The sequence below is a fragment of the Myotis davidii genome, unplaced genomic scaffold (genome assembly GCF_000327345.1).
Source record: "Myotis davidii unplaced genomic scaffold, ASM32734v1 scaffold299, whole genome shotgun sequence".
Lineage (NCBI taxonomy): Eukaryota > Metazoa > Chordata > Mammalia > Chiroptera > Vespertilionidae > Myotis > Myotis davidii.
In genome coordinates, this window is record NW_006293088.1 from 2,835,336 (window position 1) to 2,857,141 (window position 21,806).

The following is a 21,806-nucleotide window of genomic DNA, read 5'->3' on the forward strand; positions in this document are numbered from 1 at the left end:
CCAGACAATTAAGGAAAAGGAGGGAACTGGGAGGAGAGGGGTTATGGGGGGGAAAAAGAGGAACAAATGTAATAATCTGAACAATGAAGATTTAATTTTAAAAAAAGACTACTTTTTTCTTTAAAAAAATATATATATATATGGAAGGGAGAGGGAAATAGAAACATCAATGATGAGAGAGAGTCACTGATCGTCTGCCTCCTGTACACCCCCTACTGGGGATCAAGCCCACAACCCAGGCATGTGCCATGACCAAGAACTGAACCTCACCCTCCTGGTTCATAGATCCATGCTCAACCACTGGGCCATGCTGGCCGGGTTAAACATTATTTTTTTTAAATATGTTTTTATTGATTTTAGAGAGAGAAAGGAACACAGAGAGAGAAACATTGATAGATCGGTTGCCTCCTGCATGCCCCCTACTGGGGATAGAGCCCACAACCCAGGCATGTGCCCTGACTGGGAATGGAACTGGTGACCTTTTGTGCATGGGAAGATGCTCAACCCGCTGAGCCACACCAGCCAGGGCTAAAGACTACTATTTATTTTATTTATTTGTTTATTTCCTCAACCAAGGATATTTTCCCATCAATTTTTAGAGAGAGGAAAAGACAGAGAAATATCGATGTGAGAGAAACACATGGACTAGTTGCCTCCTGCACGCACCCTGTCCAGGGCCCCGGCCAGGGTGGACCCTACAACCAAGGTATGCACCCTTGAACAGAATCAAACCCAGGACCCTTCGGTCCACAGGCCAACACTCTATCCAGTGAGCCAAACTGGCTAGGGCAAGATTACTTTTAAAAGGTATCTTATTTGGACAGAGAATAACCATTAAAATTGAGCTTAAAGCCCAGTGTGTGTGGCTCAGTGGCTGAGCATCAACCTATGAACCATGAGATCACAATTTGATTTCCAATCAGAGCACATGCCAGCTCGATCCCCAGTGTGGGTGTGCAGGAGGCAGCCGATCAATGATTCTCTCACCATTAATGTTTCTTTCTCTCTCACCCTCTCCCTTTCTCTCTGAAATCAATAAAAACATATTTTAAAAAATAAAGAATAAAAATAAAATTAAGCTTAAATATGCTACATGAAGTTAACTTGCTCACAAAAGATAAAGTACAAGTAACTGGGATGTAATTACAGTGCAGTTTATGTTTTTAAGCTTATTACAAAGTCTTTGGGTGGGGTTTAAAAAAAGGAATATGGAAATAGTTAATCCACAGGATGACTGGCTGGATAATTAAAGCCACCCCCCAAAACCTTAAGTAGTATTATTCAGTCTTAAACAGAAAAAAAAATTCTGCCTGGCCAATGTGGCTCAGTTGGTTGGAGCATCATCCCATATACCAAAAGGTGTCAGGTTCGATTCCAATCAGGGCAGACACCCAAGTTATGGACTTGATCCCCAGTCGGGGTGCATACAGGAAGCAACTGATGGATGTTTCTCTCTCACATCAATGTTTCTCTTTTTCTCTCTCTCTCTCCTCTCTCTCCCCACCTCCCACCCTCCCTCCCTCTCTCTAAAATCAATAAAAAACATATCCTCAGGTGAGGATTTAAAAAAAAAAGAAAATAATTCTGACATTTGCTATAGCATGGATAAATCTTTAAAAGATTATGCTAAATGAAATAAGCCAGACACAAAAGAAATACTATGATTCTATTCACAGGAGGAATGGTAGTAGTCAAATTCATAGACAACAGAAAGCAGCATGGTGTTTGCCAGGGCCTGGGGGAAAGAGGGGAGTTAGTGTTTAATGGGTACAAAGTTTCCATTTTGCAAGACGAAAAATGTTCACCCCCAACTGCCGTCCCCTGCTGGCCTGATCACCCCCAACTGCCCTCCCCTGCCGGCCATCTGTGGCTGTGGGCGCCGCCATCTTTTGCGACTGCATGAGGGTCAATTAGCATATTCCCTCTTTATTAGATAGGATCCATTTATGATGTACCTAGAATAGTCAAGTTCATAGAGACAGAACATAGAAGGGGTGGCTACCAGGGACAGGGGTATAGAAGACTGCAAAGTTGTTTAATGAATGCAGAGTGTCACTAGGAAGATGAAAAATTCTGGAAATAGCTGGTAATAATAGTTAGACAACAGAGCAAATGTACTTAATGTCACTAACTGTACAGTTAAAAAAAGTAAAAATAGTAACTTTTATGTTATGTATATTTTGTCACAATTTTTTTTAATGAAGTCTTACAAGTTTTGGCATTAAAAACACAATTTGGTGGTTTCAAAACATATTATTCTAATAACAATAGCAAAAATGGAAAGAGGCTATGCTCTTGCTAATCTATTACTAAGAATATTGAGGCTTATTTTCTGGTGGGCTTTATGGAGCCCTAAAATTCCCTAGTTAGCTTTAAGAATGATACAATGATGAACTAACAGAGACCTAGTCACAAAGTGCTACTTATCATTTAAGTTCACATTTTGGACGAACAGATATGTGATCAGATCATGCTACAGACGGATTTGCTAAGAACAAAATTTATAGTGAAAATTATTTTTCTACATATTCTGCATCCAAAAGAACCTTGGCCCAGAGTACTTATATTTTTTGTTTTTTTTAATATGGAATGCTTTACATATTTACATGTCATTCCTGCACAGAGGCTACTAGTATACTAGTCTTCTCTGTATCATTCCAATTTTAGTATATGTGCTGCCAAAGCAACACATATACTTTTAGTATAAATTCCAAAAGAGCCCAGGCCCACAGAATCATCAGTCTTAGCAATCTCTTTAAGACTCAGAAAACCTGCTACTCAAGTAACTCAAAGCAAAAAGCATCAAACACACATGCTCCCTGAAAGTAATAAGCAGACTTAACAACTCTGCCTAAGGAACAAGAAATCCTCTGTGTAGCAGCACAGCCTTCAGAACATCTATGAGATGCCTTACTCAAGGGACAAACTAAGGAAAAAACTAAACCGTCAATTATAACACAATGAGATTTTCTCATTCTTTTAACTGAACAGGATATACAAAACCATATATATTTCTTGTATGAACAATAAAATGTCTCGAAGACTTAAACCACCCTGGCTGGCATGGCTCAGTAGTTACAGCATCAGCCAGAACACCAAAGGGTCAAGAGCATGCACCTGGGTTGCAGGCCCCATCCCCTGATGGAGGCAAGTGCCGGAGGCAACCAACCGATGTATATCTTGCACAATGATGTTTCTCTCTCTCCCGCCCTCCCTTCCTTCTACTCTAAAAATCAATGAAAAATAAATAAATAAATAAAAATCAATGAAAAAAAATCCTCAGGTAAGAACTAACAAAAAAAAATAATAATTTTTTTAAAAGGCTTAAACCAGCCCTACCCGGTTTGGCTCAGTGGATAGAGCATCGGCCTGTGGTCTGAAGGGTCCCAGGTTCGATTCCGGCCAAGGGCACATGCCTGGGTTGCGGGCTCAATCCCCAGTAGGGGTTGTGCAGGAGGCAGCTGATCAATGATTCTCTCTCATCATTGATGTTTCTATCTATCCTTCTCCCTTCCTCTCTAAAAAATCAGTAAAATATATTAAAAAAAGTGGGGGGAACTATGGGGGGGAAAAAGAGGAACAACTGTAATAATCTGAACAATAAAGATTTAATAAAATAAATAAAAAATTAAAAAAAGGCTTAAACCAAGAAAGCATACAGATCAAGTGAAAAGGTGTTATTTTATTCCAAATGATTACCTACAACTGCTATAGCCTTTACCAAACCCACAAATAAATTTGAACTTTGGGGTTTGCCTTTTTCCAACTTAATTTTAGTGCTAATTCAGCAGTTCTCAACCTTTGGGTCGCGACCCCTTTGGGGGTCAAACGACCCTTTCACAGGGGTCGCCTAAGACCATCGGAAAACAATGACTGCATATTGCTTTTGTGATTAATCACTATGCTTTAATTATGTTCAATTTGTAACAATGAAAATACATCCTGCATATCAGATATTTACATTACAATTCTTAACAGTAGCAAAATTACAGTTATTAAGTAGCAACGAAAATAATTTTATGGTTGGGGGTCACCACAACATGAGGAACTGTATTAGAGTCGCGGCATTAGGAAGGTTGAGAACCACTGTGCTAATTCATAGTTTTCCTATTCAGAGTTTTTAAAAAGTTTGCTATTTTCCACTTCTGAACTCTCTATTAAGGAAGTGCCAGACCCAAGAGGTTTTAAGGACAACAAACTCCCTACAAGGAAGTCTAAAGCCATCTACTATGTAGTGAACTTGTTTATTTATTTGTGAAAGACTTCAAATTACTAAGAAACTCCAACCTAAAATCTTTTTGCTTAAACAATTCCTTTGCAGTTTCTTCCAGAGGAAACAAACACAAAGCTACAGTCCAAATAGTTTTAACCACCATATGACACAGAACATTCACCAGGCTAGGCGGACCCTCCCTTTACAATTGAAAATAACATTCAAAGAATCATACTAGTTATAAAAATCATGTCTAGAAGGCAGGTGTCTATTAAATGTGTGTCTTATTTATTCTAATTCCAACAGAATTCCACTGTATGTTACCAGACACATTTTAAATCTCTGTCGATCCCCAGTGTGGGGGTGTGCAGGAGGCAGACAATGAGTGATGCTGTCTCATCATTGATGTTTCTCTCTCCCCTCCTCCCTCTCTAAAAATCAATTTTAAAATATTTTAAAAAATAAAATAAAGTGAAAATACCACATTTTCCTTGATTTCTGTGCATAGATGATTCCTTGGTCAGGGGAAAATGATACCATGGCTTCTGAGAATGCCCACAGAAAGCCTCCAAGTGAAAACAACCCAAAAAAATAAAAGAGAAGAGCATCATCACCCAAACTGCTGAGTAAACTTTTACCCTAAGTAAAAAATAGTAACAGAGGTTTCAATCTCATACCAAAAATTTAAAACATAAGCAAGGCTATGGAAATTCACATTTTTTATATAACCCTGGCATCCAGAAAGACAAAAAATAAATACTCTTATTTGTAGCTTTAATATTTCTTTCTTTTTATTTTATTTTTTTAATATACTAGAGGCCCAGTGCACGGATTCGTGCACCAGTAGGGTCCCTCGGCCTGGCCTGCAAGGTTCGGGGATAGGGGCAAAACAGCAGTCCAACATCCCCCGAGGGGTCCCAGAGTGCAAGAGGGCACTCTGCAAATCTGCTGTCACTCAGCATCTCCTGCGTTGAGCATCTGCCCCCTGGAGGTCAGTGCACATCATAACTGCCAGTTGGCCGACCAGTCGCTTAAGTTTTTATATATATATATAGATTTTTATTGATTTCAGAGAGGAAAGGACAGGGAGAGAGAGAAATACCAATGATTAGAGAGAGTCACTGATTGGTTGCTTCCTGCATGCCCCTCACTGGGATATGTGCCCTTGACTGGAATCGAACCCGGGGCTCTTCAGTCCGCAGGCCAACACCTATCCACTGAGCCAAACTGGCGAGGGCTTTCTTTTTTTATTTTTTTAATCCTCACCCGAGGATATTTTTTCATTGGTTTTTATTGAGAGCGGAAAGATAGAGAGAAATATCCATGTGAGAGAAACACATCTATTGGTTGCTTCCTGAATGAGCCCTGACCAGGGCCCAGGCTGACGAGGAGCCTGCAACTGAGGCACATGCCCTTGACCAGAATCAAACCCGGATCCTTCAGTCCACAGGCCAATGCTCTGTCCACTGACCCAAACTGGCTGGGGCTTTCTTTGGCATAGTATTTTTAATTTTAAAAATTATTATTTAAGCCCAGCTGGCATGGCTCAATGGTTGAGCATTGACCTATGAAGCAGGAGGTCACAGTTCGATTCCCAATCAGGGCACATGCACGGGTTGTGGGCTCCATCCCCAGTGTGGAGCGTGCAGGAGGCAGCTGATCAATGATTCTCTATCACTGATGTTTCTATCTCTCCCTCTCTCTTTCTCTCTCTGAAATCAATAAAAATATTTTTTTAAAATTGTTACTTGAGGCTTTAATCTGAATTACTTTTTGTTAATTTTTAAGCAGTGTTTGGGAAAATTACATCAAGATTAAATTAGCCCTGGCCAGTGTGGCTCAGTTAGTTGGAGCATCATCTCATACACCAAAAAGTGGCTGATTCGCTTCCCGGGCAGGTCACATAGCCAGGTTTCGTTCGGGTTCGATCCCAATCTGGCTGTGTATGGGAGATAACGGATCTACATTTATCTCTCTCATTGATGATTCTCTCTCTCCTCTCTCCCTTCCTCTCTCTGAAAACAGTCAAAATTACCCTAGCCAGTTTGGCTCAGTGAATGGAGCGTCGGCCTGTGGACTGAAGGGTCCCGAGTTCGATTCCGGTCAAGGGCACATGCTCCAGTTGCGGGCTCGATCCCTAGTAGGGGATGTGCAGGAGGCAGCCGATCAATGATTCTCTGTCATCATTGATGTTTCAATCTCTCTCTCCTCTCCCTTCCTCTCTGAAATTAATAAAAATATATTTTAAAAAGTAAAATAAAATCAGTCCAATTTTTTTATTTAGAAAAAAAAGATTAATTAAAATTCATAAGATACCAGGTCACAAGTTTACTCTATTTTTATTTCTTCTACTTGTCAATCAAATCAAATAAACCCAGCAAAACCCGTGTATAAAGAAAGAAAAGGGGTATGAGAGAGAGAATTCTTTACTTTAGACTGACTTAACTAAAAGCAAAGTTTTGGGGAACTTTGGTAATTAACTAATAAAATAACATTCTGGTCCAATTCTTTATCACCGAATGCAGATCTTGTCGTGATGTACCCAAACAGTGGTATGGCAAAAGCTGGTCTTCAACCCTTAGGTACTAAAAGGCAGAAGATTAAAAGTTATAGTTAAAGCAAGTGAGTAATAAGGAAAGACGTATTGAAAATAATGAGAATTTGCCCTGGCCAGTGTTGCTCATTTGTTAGAGCGTCGGCCCGCACACCAAAGGGTCTCAGGTTCCATTCCTGGTCAGGGGCATGTACCTAGATTTCAGATTTGATCCCCAGCTGGTCCAGGCACATGGGGGAACCAACCAATCGATGTCTCTCTCTCCCACATCAATGTTTCTCCCCTCCCCCCCTCCTTCCTACTCTATCTAAAAGCAATGAAAAAATATGCTCAGGTAAGGATTTTTTTTTTTATTTAAAAAAAAAAAAGAAGAGAAGAATGAGAATTCACACCAGCGTTCTAGTCTTCAGCTCCTTACTGTGTCTGAAATGCCTCCTCCCTAGGAACAAACCTGGATTAACTGGCAGCTAATTCCAGCTGCTCCTCCCTGCAGGCTGTCCAGTCACAGCACAGAAGCCAGGACAGAACTCTGGCAGAATAAGAAAGCCTCTGGAACGTGGCAAGCAGCCAACTTAAACTGGATGATTCCAGTTTAGGTTGGTTGAGTCACAAACAAGCAGTTCCTAGCTTTCCCCACAATATTTAGACACCCTGGCTGCCCAGGCAGCACACAACAAACTCTCCTCATTTGCTTTCAGAGCTAAGTCTACCTTTTTCTTCATCTCCCTAGCAGTAGAGAATCTTAAATGAAAGCTGGCTTCCTAATTTAAGAGTAAATATGGGTGACTCCAACACTTGTTTCCAAAAATGACTGCCTATTCCATATAACCCTAATATTGACAACACCTACACCTATACTTGACAAAAATGAAAACCATAAATGAAATTGATCTATTTATAGATCTCAATAATATAAGTGTAGTCCACCAAAGCAATTAGAAGCAAACACTTCAGCCAGGCCCATGTGGCTAAGTGGTTGAGTATCACCCTATGAACCAGGAGGTTACATTTCGATTCCCAGTCAGGGCATATGCCCAGGTTGCAGGCTCAATCCCCAGTAGGGGATGCACAAGAGGCAGCCAATCAATGATTATCTCTTATCATTGATGTTTCTCTCTCTCTCCCCCTTACTCTATGAAATCAATGATAAAAAAATGTTTTTAAAGAAACAAACACTTCCATTTTCCATATTTAGAACAAAAAGGCTTGTCTATAGGTTGAGTATGCTAGTAGCTTATTGCCCAATAACAAACTATACAGCAGCCTAGAAAGGAATGTGTTTCAAAGATGTAGGTTCTGCAAGTGACCTCTGCAATTTGCCTGCTACTGATGGGGATGGAAAAAATATTAATAAATTGTTTAAATACATATTTTTTATATTTGGTGTACTTTTCTCCAAAGCACACACTGTCAAATAGTTATTCCATTCTTCTAAACAGCACTAATCTGCATCAAGGAGAGAATGAGCAAATGCTTATTTGGGGGACAGTAATAGGTATTTAATAAGGCAGCTACTCAAAGGGAGGTAAACTTAATGTGCATTTTAAATTTAACCATTTTCTCAGGATTGCAGACACACTAATATGCCTGTTTTTCTCTTTTTTCCACCAACCCTTCTTCCTCCAAGTAGGTAACTTTTTAAAAAACTTAGGTAGCAATATTTCAAGGAGAGAGAATACTCAATCAATAAAATCACTACTTGGCTTTCACTGAATTCCATTACAAATAAAAGCTGCAAATTTCAGCCTGCCTGGCTCAGTGGTTGAGCATCAGCCTATGAACCAGGAGGTCAGAGTTTAAATCTGGGTCAGGGCACAGGCCTGGGTTGCAGGCTTGATCCCCAGTGTGGGGTGTACAGGAGATAGCCAATCAGTGATTCTCTCTCATCATTGGTGTTTCTCTCTCCCTTCCTATCTGAAATAATAAAAATATTTTTTAAACATATTTTTTATTGATTTTAGAGAGGAAGGGAGAGGGAGAGAGACAGAAACATCAATGATGAGAGAGAATCATTGATTGGCTGCCTCCTGCATGGCCCCCACTGGGGATCAAGCCCACAACCCGGGCATGTGCCCTTGACTGGAATCGAACCCGGGACCCTTCTTCAGTCTGCAGGCCAACACTCTATCCACTGAGCCAAACCAGGCAGGGCTAATAAAAAAAAATTTTTTTTTAATTTCAAGTATTAGCCAGAAAGGTCCAGGACAATTAATACATTTTATTCATAATAATGATTTTCAGCATAATTTCAACTATCTAAAAAGGTAAAAATGAGACAGGACAAAATTTTAATGAAAATAATAAATTAGCTATTTAAACCAACAAATGGTGTTTTACTTAGGTTAAAAATAAGAGTACGGCTCTAACCGGTTTGGCTCAGTAGATAGAGCGTTGGCCACTGAAGGGTCCTGGGTTTGATTCCAGACAAGGGCACATGCGCAGGTTGTGGGCTCGATCCTCAGGGGGGGCCGTGCAGGAGGCAGCCAATCAATGATTCTCTCTCACCATTGATACTTCTATCTCTCCCTCTCTCTCACTTCCTCTCTGAAATCAATGGAAATACATTTTAAAAATAAATAAAGAGTACATATATTTCCCTTTTAAATGAAAATAAGGGGCAGAAGATTAAAAAAAATCCCTAAGAATATTTATTGTCCTTAACTTTGGATTCTTTAAGGCTTAGATAAACCTTTACTGTTCCTCCTTGAAAGTCCTGAATGTTCCCAAAACTTCTTGTTATCCCTCCAAATCAAATGACAGGTATAAACAGAGTAGCAAAGAAGACAAAGGTTGGAATTATGTAATAAAACCAATATAATTAATTTAGACTCTCATTTCAATCCTATACAGCTACAAACAGAACAGCCAGGAGGGAGGAAAAAGAAAACAATGGTTTCTAATCACCAATTCCCTAAATATGGTTTAATATCACTTATAAATTTTTGTCCTGATACTAAAGGCATTATTTTATCAGACTTTCTTCTGATTAAAAAATAAAAAAAGAATACAAACCATTTTGTCCCCACAAAATATACCTGAGAATAAAGAAGCATAGTGCGCCGAAACCGGTTTGGCTCAGTGGATGGAGCGTCGGCTTGCGGACTGAAGGGTCCCAGGTTCGGTTCTGGTCAGGGGCATGTACCTGGGTTGCGGGCACTTCCCCAGTGTGGGACGTGGGGGATGTGCAGGAGGCAGCTGGTCGGTGTTTCTCTCTCATCGATGTTTCTAACTCTCTATCTCTCTCCCTTCCTCTCTGTAAAAGATCAATGGAATATATTTAAAAAAAAAAAAATTAAAAAAAAAAAAGCATAGTGCAACAAAATTTTTATCTCCAACTGAATGCAGAAATTATCTGCCTATTCATTACTATAGATAAGATCACTGTAGGTGATAAAAATTCAGATGTTTTCATGATTAAACATTGTTAATAATAATCAAAACCCTTTATTAATTACTTTAACATTTTAAGAAACTTTTACTTCACATATGTATTTAAACTACTGCCATATCTGACACTGTCATAGGAAACTGAATAGCCAGTTAAAATGAGCATTCTGCCCTAGCCTGTTTGGCTCAGTGGATAGAGCATCAGCTTGCAGATTGAAGGGTCCCAGGTTCGATTCTGGTCAAGGGCACATGATAGGGTTCTGGGCTCAATCCCCAGTCCGGGGCGTGCAGGAGGCAGCCAATCAATGATTCTCTCTCTCCCAATGTTTCAATCTCTCGCTCCCTTTCCCCTCCTCTCGGAAATCAATAAAAATATTTTTTAAATAAATAAATATAAAATGAGCATTCTTTCTTTAATCAATGTTCTAAATGAGCATACTTATAAAATAAGAGAAAAATAAAATAAGAGAGAAAAAGGTATACTGTCAATATCACTTTGATACACGCAATAGCACCATTCCCAGCGCTTTCCTTCTCACCTTTTCAGCCTCATCATATTCTTTCACAAGGCTACAAGATGACAGCAATTTTCCTACATGAACCTAAAGGGAATTCTCTCTCATAACCAAAAGAAACAAATTGTAAAAGTTCCTCATCAAATCACAAAGAACATTTTAATAAAATTCCCCCTCTAAGAAACTATAATCTATACCATCTAGATTGTTCACAAAATGATTAGGAGAATTAGTCTTTATTTTTTTAAATGCTTATTTAAAATAAATAAATAAAAGAATAAAAAATGCTTATTAGATTAGGAACTCTCGTGCTAATACTTTAGCAGGAGGCAGCTGATCAATGATTCTTTCTCATCATTGATGTTTCTCTCTCTCTCCCTCTCACTTCCTCTCTGAAATCAATTATATATGTACACATATACATATAAAATAATAATACCAACAATAAGAAATATTTTTTCATTTCCCTATCAATAAAAAATGAATTATTCTAATGCAAAACTAACATTGGACAAGGGAAGGAGCATAAAGCATGACATATCTTAATATAGCATCAGAGTTGAAAAGTCTAATTGCTCAAAGTTCTATATGTTTCATTGTTCCTGTAAACAAACACCACAAAGTCTACTTCATATTCCAGTTTCAGAATTGACTTTGTGTCTCTCCCATACTGATTCCATTTTCTTCCTTGTATATCTTCCAACTTATGACAATTCAAAAAAAATTCTAATAATGTAACAACTATACAAAGAAAACTTCCTCAAATACATTATTTAAATAATCTTATTCCAATTTTTTTAAAAAAATTTTTTATTGATTTTAGAGAGGAAGGGAGAGGGAGAGATAGAAACATCAATGATGAGAATCACTGATCGGCTGCCTCCTGCACATCCACCACTGGGAATCAAGCCCACAACCCAGACATGTGCCCTGACTGAGAATCGAACCATGACCTTCTGGTTCATGGGCCGATGCTTAACTACTGAACCACACCAGCCAGGCCACTGTTTTTGTTTTTTAAGAGAGGGAGGGAGAGAGTGAGGGTGGGAGGAAGGGAAGGAAGGAGGGAGACACATCGGTGTGAGAGAGAGACATCAATTGGTTGCCTCCCACACCCACCCCAATCCAGGCTGGGGATTGACCTGCAACCCAGGTGCATGCCCTTGACCAGGAATTGAACTCAAGACTTTTCCATGCCCAGGACACTGTTCTAACCACTAGGCAACATCAGCCAGGGCACAGCCTGTTATCTTATTCCATAAATTTGGTGCACAAAAACAGTGGTATTTGTTAAATGGCTGGCTAAATGTAAACTCAAAAGTGAACTTTTACCTAGAAAGAGATTTAGGGAAGTAATCTATTGAGAGGAAGGAGATGGAGCAAGAAAAGGTTGGGTTCATCCAAATCTCAACTCTTTCCTTTTTATTCAAACCCCTCTCCCCCATCATTAGGTGAAACCTTCATAGGGTGTAGAATCAAGGGCTAACTGCAGCTACTCAGGTGCCAAAAATCCTTTTCAACAATCTGGCAAAGTTTCTGGACCACTTTTCAGAATAATGTTTCTAAAAGCATAAAGTAAAATAAATAGGAATAAAAGGAAACCAATTATATTGACACATTAAAATATTTAAATTGTGTGATATAATGTCTTTATTAACATTAAATAAAAACACCTACCACTGAGTTTAATAACAATATCCCAGTAAAGATTAATATAATCCCAATTTTGAGATATCTGCAACAATAAATTACCTGTGGTTTCTGGTAACAAAGTAACTCACACTGTTAATACTGCTGTTTTGTGTTGCCCACTTTCACAATGGGAGGCAATGCTTAATTTCAGTTATAGGTTAGGGAAAAGATATAATTTTCCCCCCATCCAAGTTCAGACTCTAAGACAGCCAATCATCTTTGGCTGCGACCAAAGTAAACAACTAGGAAACAAAGCTCAGTCTAAAGTACTTTGAGCCCTGACTGGGTAGCAGTTGGTTATAGCATTGTCCTGATACACCATGGTTGCTGATTCAATCCCCAGTCAGGACATATACAAGAAACCAGAGAGTGCATGGATTGGTGGAATAATAAGTCCATGCCCCTCCCCACACCTCTCTCTCAACTCATTAAAAAATTTTACTTTGAGCCCTAGCTGGTTTGGCTCAGTGGATACAGCGTTGGCCTGCGGACTGAAGGGGCCCAAGGTTCAATTCCGATCAAGGGCACCTGCCTGGGTTGCGGGCTCAATCCCCAGTAGGGGGCGTGCAGGAGGCAGCCAATCAATGATTCTCTCTCAACTCTGAAGTTTCTCTCTCCCTCTCTCCTTTCTGAAATCAATAAAAACATATTTTTTAAAAAATTTTACTTTGAGATATTAGGAAAGTTTATAAATTTCTATCACCTTTTATCCCCTCTATGCCCTCTACAACCTCCATCCAATTTTTTTGGCTTATTAAAGAAAAGTCTTACAACATAATGGGGGAGCAGGGGGTCCAATGATAGAAAACTACAGAAATAAAGTACATTTAAACTTCAATCAAGGGCTTTTCAAATAAATGTTTTTGTGAAATTTATGTGTTTAAATTTTTCTGCTGAAAGGAAAGTGACTCCCTAAATAACCATGACAGAGAAAGAAACATATAGCAACACAGGACTGTACACAAGAAAGTTCATGAAGCACCAGTTCTCACCAAATACCGTGAACAGTTTTGCAAAGATAGTAGGTGTATAAGGACTTCGAAACTAGACTGCCATTAATCTCATGTTTACTCATTTGAAATGCATCCCGAGGCCAGGCCAGTATTCGAGCAATGAACCTGGAGTTTGATTCCCAGTCAGGGCACATGACCAGGTTGTGGGCTCAATCTCCTGTGGGGGACACGCAAGGGGGAGGGGGTGGTAGCAGCTGATCAAGGATTCTCTCTCATCGTTGATGTTTCTATCTCTCTATCCCTCTACCTTCCTCTCTCTGAAATCACTAAAAACATATTAGAAAAAAGAAAAAAATGCACTGCTAGGATTCTATTCACCAAAGTTGTAACAATTAAGGGGGTTAGAGGGTGATTAATTTCCTAGTCAGTCTTGCAGACAGAATAGAAACTTGTTTCTATAGATAAAACCAAACTATATTTTGTCTACTATAAAATGTTAGTTTGAAACTTTTTTTCTTTGTTAATCCTCACCTCAAGATTACTTTTTCCATTGCTTTTCTGAAAGAGTGAAAGGGAGGAAGGGGGAGAGAGGGGAGAAGAGAGAGAGAGCAAGAGAGAGAAACATCGAAGTGAGAGAGACACATAGACTGGCTGCCTCCCGCACGAGTCCCAATCCGGGGACAGGGAATGAACCCGAAACCCAAGTATGTGCCCTTGATTGGGAATCGAACCATGAACCTTCAGTGTGGGGATCAATGCTCTAACTACTGAATGCACCAGCCAAGACAATTTTAAACAGTTTTAAAGGACTTAGAGAATGTCACAGCTTCACAATCACAAGGTTTTACAGATTACAAAAGGAACTTATTACTTCCAACAGGATATTAAACATTCTGAATCTACGTGACATCTCAAAATATACTTTGAAGTCAATATAATTATAGAGGAAAAGAGGACATCTTGATAAAAGGGAGGCTGACCCCAGGGATAACGGATATGCTCTGAATGCCAAAGAATATTTCTCTGCACTTGTTTTAATCACAATATCATGACCAAATCTTTTAGCTATTTATATCAATTCTACTTTATCCCTTGTATTAGCTAAGAATTGTATCTCAGTATTTCAACTATTTGTTGAACATGTACTCTGAAAAAGACAATATACTAGCTCTGCAGTGTGCCAAGACCTGGTCCTGTTGTTACAGGGTAGTATTGAAACGCCCATCATTAAAGTTCATTCTGGTTTTCATAAATCAACATCATCAGATTCTTAATACAATGTTTCTCCCACTTATCCCTAGTTAGACCCTCTCACAGTCCAAGTCTTCCTTCTCCAAGAACTAAAATAGCCTCTTAATCAGAATCTCTGTTTTTCTATTCTATGCCCTTTTTTTTCTGATTTTTTAAAATATATTTTTCATTGATTTCAGAGAGGACATGAGAGGGAAAGACAGAAACACCAATGATGAGAGAGAATCATTGATGGACTTCGTCGGGATCGAGCCCACAACCCAACATGTGCCCTGACAGGGAATCAAATTGTGACCTCCTGATTCATAAGTCGACGCTCAACCACTGAGTCACGCCAATTGGGCCAGATACCTTTTTCTAAAGCACAGATCTCAACTAGCCATCTCCCTTCTCAAAATCCCTCAACAGTTCATCTCTGCATAAAGAATAAAACCCAAAATCATTAGTGTAGTTAAGTCATTCTAAATTATCTGCTATTCTCAAAACATTCTTCCACCCACTTGTATCTCTTCAAGTGGCTCCTTCCACCCACAATGTTCCAATGTCTAGCCTAAAACTCCTTTTTCTTTTTGCTAAAATCCTACACATCTTTCATAGCCCTAAGTCAGAAAAATTTCCAGACCTAAGTATGATTCAGGCAACTGACAGAAGAGGAAATATCCTTTATTTTAATTTAGTTCTTTAGTCCCCATGTAGATTTTCTAAGTTCATCCTGCCTTTGCCTTTGTGGCAGTTATCTTTCTGACTATAAATATTAAGAGGTATATAACTATTCTTTTGATTATGTAAACAGGACATGTCAAATTCATCATATCACCTGTGGGTTCAAACTTTTGAGCCTACAATGCTAAGGGCCAAATCCCAAAACACTGTAACTTCCCCACCCAAGTACAATGCCTTGTGTATAATGTTTCTCCTCTTACTTCAATACCTCCATAATATGTGGGCTTTTCAATAAATTTCACCCAATGGAATGCAGTGGCATCCCTTTAATGAGATAGGTTTGGGAAAAATAACTAAAACTTAAGTATCTTAGACAGTTCTAGGTAGGAGAAAATTAGGCATAGTAAGATTTTATAATCAGTTTATAGAGCTCAAAAGAAGCTTGTCAATCATTTATCTTAATAATACACCAAATGAAATCGAAAAGACGTTGAGGATTCTTCATGTCACAGAGCTACAAGCTAGAGCCAGAACCTAACTCTCCTGATTTCATAAACTAAGAGCATGCTTCATTGTAATATGCTGTATCTTCAAAAATGCTTTAATTAGCTATAGATAAATGTATAAAATGTTTTCATTTATTATTTTGAATTAGAACATTTAGGACGCCTAAAAGGAGGCATTCATCAATTACATGATCATTTACCTTCTTTTTTTCCAGAGATACAAGGAAAAGGGAGAGATAGAAACATCAATGATGAGAATCATGGATCGGCTGCCCCCAGTACCCCTCCACCCCCACCCAACTAGAGATCGAGCCCTGCCCTAACCAGGAATCGAACCATGACCACCAGGTTCATAGGTTAACATTCAACCACTGATCCATACCGGCTGGCTGGGCATTTACTTTTCTTAAATTAATTCTAAGCAAGCAATACTAAAAGAAAAATAATTAATCTGAGCATTTAATTGGGTCAAATAATCTGTATCCTATAAATTTAAAATGCACACCATCAAAGCATGGCACAGACTGGGGGTTCACAAAGGGAAGAGGGGAGGGAGGTGGGCAGAAAATAACGAAAGAATTTATATGCATAATCCATGGACGCAGATAGTAGTGTGCAGGCCTGGGGTGGGGTGGGAACCCAGTGGAGGGGGGCAATGGAGGACATCTGTAATACCATCAACAATAAAGATAAATACAATTTTTAAAATCAATATAAAATACACACCATCTAAATTTAAAACTAGAATATCTAGGATTAACAGGTTAAATAACAATAACTAGTAATGGGAAATGCTCAAAGACTTTCAACATTTGAAGTAGTAATAATAATAATAGCTAGCAATTATTAAAGACAGTGTCTAACACGTATGGGTATCAAGCTAAGCATTTTACATACTTTCTTTTTTCATTTTCATCTTCACAGTAACTTTATAAAGCATGGTTTGTTTTTTGGTTTTGTTTTGTTTTGTTTTTTTAAAAGACTCCTTTTTTTAAAAAAATATATTTTATTGATTTTTTACAGAGAAGAAGTGGGAGGGATAGAGAGTTAGAAACATTGATGAGAGAGATCGATCAGCTGCCTCCTGCACGCCCCCCACTGGGGATGTGCCCGCAACCAGGGTACATGCCCCTGACCGGAATTGAACCCGGGACCCTTGAGTCCGCAGGCTGACACTCTATCCACTGAGCCAAACCGGTTCGGCAAGCATGGTCTTTTAAAAGATGAGAAAGCTAAGGCCTAGACAGCTTAAATAACTTGTCCAAGATTATGAAAGTAGCAAACTATACTGTCTACCCAGACCTGTGTTTTTAAAACCCGAATACCTAACTTCTAAGCTATTTCCTGTTAAGACTACCTATATTATTTTCATCTTTAAAATAAAATGCCTTTGAAAAAAAAACTTCCAACTAATGAAGTCAGCTTACTCGGCCTTAGTGAACAGCCAAGTTACAACTTGCATTTAAAGAAAGCTTTTCTACTTGCATTTACAAATTGGCTACCTCCCTATGTTAAAATTAGTTAAAATGTATTCTAAAATTGATTTTTCTGGTGATGATAAATGTCAACCATAATACTTCACCAATACACCTTTAACAACATAGTTTTTTACTAATTTTGAACCAGAATAACAGAAGTAGGTTAATATTATATACCTAGGAAATTAAAAACTTAAAAGAAATAATTTTCAGTGGCACCAGATCTGCTTCACACAGCTAAACTTGCCATTTTTCTTCTTTTTTGGCAGTTTTAATATTGAGCATCTGGAGGAGGAAACGGTATTTGCAAATCATCACTTAGCTTCGGGTGCATCAGTTTCTTCACTCATTATATACATGATTCAAGATTACTCTCTTTTAAAAATATTAATTATTATTCTAAAAATCATTACCATTGATCATCGAGAATTTATGACAATTTACTCAACAGCTCGTCTGTTATAACAAAAGGCTATTAACCTACCTGTCACTGCTGGTACTACTGCTGCTGCTGATTGAATCACTACTGGAGGATCTACTCCTAGAGCCGCTGCCGCTAGGGGACCTTGTGAGTCTGGATGCTTGGCTAGCCAGCCTCTGAGGAGACTGATTTCTAGATTGGGATGAATGCGGTGACCGACTCCTGCTGTGCTGGTAATTCCGCTCAGGCCTTCTGCCTCGTACCTCCCGGGTAATATCATCCCTGTAGATATCCCTGTGTACCACACTGGGCAGCGTAAACTGCTCCCGAGCCCTAGGTTCGTATCGGGGGTCATGAGCATCAAAACGGTTTGGACTTCGACTCCGAGAAGAATAATAGAGCCCATGTTGTAAAGTCCGTTCACGAGGATCTCTATAGTAATCCTGATCGTAATGTCTTGTCCGATCAAATCCTCCCGTCCCCCGTTCATGGTGTCCATAGGCACTATGTTCATAAGCACGCTCCCTGTTATCTGAAGCCCTGCATTTTAGGAGGGGGAAAAATATTTAATCAATCAGAAAGGGACAAGCAAAACTAAAAATAAGTCATGCAAACATTCACTTCAGCATTGTCTGTCTTTACAACTGATCATTTTCTAAACAGCATTAACCTACTTATTAAACAAATACTAACAAGCTTAACATTTTACTTGACTCCAAAACTTATTTGGACAGCTGAGTAATCATTGTTTTAATTGTATATTGATTGGGCTTTCATGACTAGTGTTCTGCAAGTCAGTTACTCTTTTTATTAGGGATTTTCTGGTTTATATACAGAAATAGACATATGCTATCTCCTTTTCATTTTAATTTTAATGGAACAAGAAGAAACTGTCATTTTAATATGAAAGTTTTCTATACTTTCATCTCATTAAAATATATACCAAACTTTTATTTACTATGTAAATGTTTTTTAGGCAAAATTTCCATGACACATTTTTAACACAGTCATGAAAGCCCTATTGTGATGTATGTCCCAGCTGTAGGAGGGCATTCTCAAAGAAGTCCAGAAAAAACTTCAACTATAATTTTTTCTCATTAACTTTCGACTTCTTAGGTAATTATAAAAATTACAAGATTATGCAAACTGCTGTGCCCAATCACATTTAATAATAAAAGTGGAATCTTAAAAAGAAATACTTAGGATATTAAAATACTGGATTGCCACATACTATTCTATGGTAAATTTAATTAATTAAAGAATAAAGGTTATTTTACCTCTTTGTGCTATCAAATTCCACATAATTTTTAAAACGTCTATTCCACGATTCAATTTGTTAATATAAGTACTTAATGGTTACAGGAAATACGTTCACTTAGATTTTAGCAATACTCAATTTGCCTATGATGAAATTAGGCAACTTTTGGAATTTTAAGAGTCTCTAAGGTTACTTATAGCAATGGTTTAACTTAAAAAAAATTTTTCTGTAGGACATATCTGTCAACCTAAGAGTGCAAAAATTGTTGCATGTACAATTACACACATGCAATTGTTAGTACTTAAAACTAGGTCTAATTCTATAAGAAATCTTATATTCTCTACTTTGGTAGGAAACCAGAACTCATTTCCTGAGTCTCTAAAAAGACCATTTCACTTGAATTTCAACTTAAGACTGAGTTTCTTCTCAATGTTATATTTGGAACTGCCTTCTATCAAAAGAGATTAGGAATCATGAAAAATGTAGAAGAATTAGGATCTCTCAAATGAAGAATATCTGGCAAAAATCTTACAATACTATGTCCCCACTACATGCCTAGATTCCAAATTTCTCCACTAATCTTCATCTCATCCACCATTTCACTTAGTAACAAATATACCTTCCTATGCTGCATTTGTTTTTTGCAGCCATATGAAAAGCAACTGGCATGACAAAAAATTCAATAATAATATCTTTCCTACTTAAATGATTGTTTCCTTTTTAATTCACTACATTTCTGGAACTTGAATAGTATTTCAATGTCTAACAAACAAGAGAGTTTCTTTTCAGACTTAAGAGAAAGTTTAATAAATAATTCTATTAGTATCCTATCAAATATTAATCAGTGAGAGCTGTTATTAATTATATAATAAGCAATAGTTCTAGGAGAATTACTGCTACAGCTGATAGTTTATAACTATGCAAAGTTCTTATCCATTAGGAAGATACAGAAGGCAGGCACAAGAGCTAGCAGAGCTGAAATCTAATAGCTATTCTTTAATTCATCTATTAGTACTAAATACTTCTAGAGTTAGTGGGGGGAAAAGAGAGAGTTTGACTTGGGTTAGGAGAGGGGCTAATATACACAGGTCAGGACATACCAACCTTTTCCAAGTGTGGAAACACGACCTATAATCCCAATTAAATCTAGGGAGAGAATTGTGAACATAACTTCCCCAATTTTGGCCCCTCTTACGGGGGTAATCCACCTTCTTAATGGGCAAGGGTGTCAAATGATATTTAGATGAACCACAAGGAAAAAAAAAATCTTAGTGATCAGATAAAATAATTCCACTGGAAGCAAGTTGTCCCAGACAAACTGTAACTCTCAAACCCCCAGACTTCTTTCTTGAGATAGTAGACAATTATAAATTGATCCACATTCATAAAAATTTCCAGCCCTAAGTATGAATCAGGCAGCTGACAGAAGAGGAAATGATTCCACCAAATGAGGAAGGCAGAGTTGCTTGCCAATTGTTCACCTTTGTAGCCATCCAGCACAGTCAATTTTGATTGCAGTATCCACACTGATCATCACCATGTGTTCAAACTAAAGTACCTTTAATTGGGCAGCAACTTACTTCAGAAAGGAGATAGTAATCCTCTTCTCCTGGGCTAATGGAATTTTGACTGCATGACATCCCATAGACTCCAGAAATTAGGAAACAATGGCTATATTCCAGGATTTAAGAAGGTCCATCATCTCAACTTGCCCCATTCCATCCAGGAGTATAATTCCAACATGGAAATTGTGTAGATCCAAAATGGGAAAATCAAACAGTGCCTTCATTCTTCTTCCTCCAAGTTACACATTTCCAGGTTAAAGTATTGTTTGTAGAATCCAAGGGGTTGAATCATTATGATGTGCTAGGTTTTTTGATGACAATCCAATTCATTTGTACACTTTATGTAGTGAAAATTGAGAAGCAGATATTAACTTCTAAAAGAATCTGTAGGCTCTAATATTCCAGAAATATTCCATATAGTATAACCACAAAATCTGTAGCCAAATAGCTCCGTCAGGTAAAAGGAATATATCCAAGGAAGGCCTTATCATTATCCAAGAGAAGAAATAATTAAATCTAGAAGACAGGTAACTCCAAAAATGCTGCCATATAAAATCTTCCACCACTTCATATCTCAGGAGTAGATATCCAACCAGCTGCAGGAAATATCCTCTACGATTCCATAATACCAGCCACTGGGATAGAAATTACTTCCGTTTCCAACCCAAAATAGGAAACATTGAAAATGCCCAAAACTTTAAATCCATCTGGGGCCCCTAAATATGAGTTTCTGTTTCTCACCATATCAAATACAAAATACCTGCCTACAGAAACCTTGGAACTTACCCATCAAGTCTCCGCTCATAACGTCCTTCTCGTGCATGAAGTGATGGTGGAGGGCCATAAGCAGGCCCTCCACCACCTCCTCTGAACCCAGAAACCTCTCTACTACGAGATGTTATGGAAACTGTATCATCCAATCCCCGAGCAGCACTTGGAATGGTGCCTGGTTCATTATAATCCGTGCGTAGGTCTCTATCTCCCATTTTGTTGACCGAGTTGTGAGCTTTCTGTGCACTTTTGATGTCCACAAAATCCACAAAGGCAGCCACTCCTCCTTCAGATCCCCTCTTAGGGAGAATTTTGACACTTTCCACGCGGCCATATCTAGAAAAAAAATAAACATTATTGTTGCACATCAATCATTTTCCAAAAATGGGTTTTTTAATTTGTTTCTTACTTTTAGAAAATTTATATTATGTATGTATGAGGGAGGTGTTACAAAGTGACTTTTTTTTTTAATTTCAGAGAGAGGAAGGGAGAGAAGAGAAACATCAATGATGAGAGAATCATTGATCAGCTGCTTCCTGCGTGCCCCACTGGGGATCAAGCCCACAACCCGGGCATGTG

General features: G+C 38.3%; 1 protein-coding gene across 1 annotated transcript in view; it reads right to left on the reverse strand.

Moving 5' to 3' along the window:
• Nucleotides 1-21,595, reverse strand: part of SPEN (spen family transcriptional repressor) — a 63,518-nt gene extending 41,923 nt beyond the window's left edge. Inside the window, 2 exon segments of the mRNA XM_006766687.2 lie at nucleotides 17,697-18,173; nucleotides 21,243-21,595. Of these exon segments, the coding sequence (XP_006766750.2) occupies nucleotides 17,697-18,173; nucleotides 21,243-21,595 (830 nt within the window).
• Between the last annotated feature and the right edge of the window lie 211 nt (nucleotides 21,596-21,806).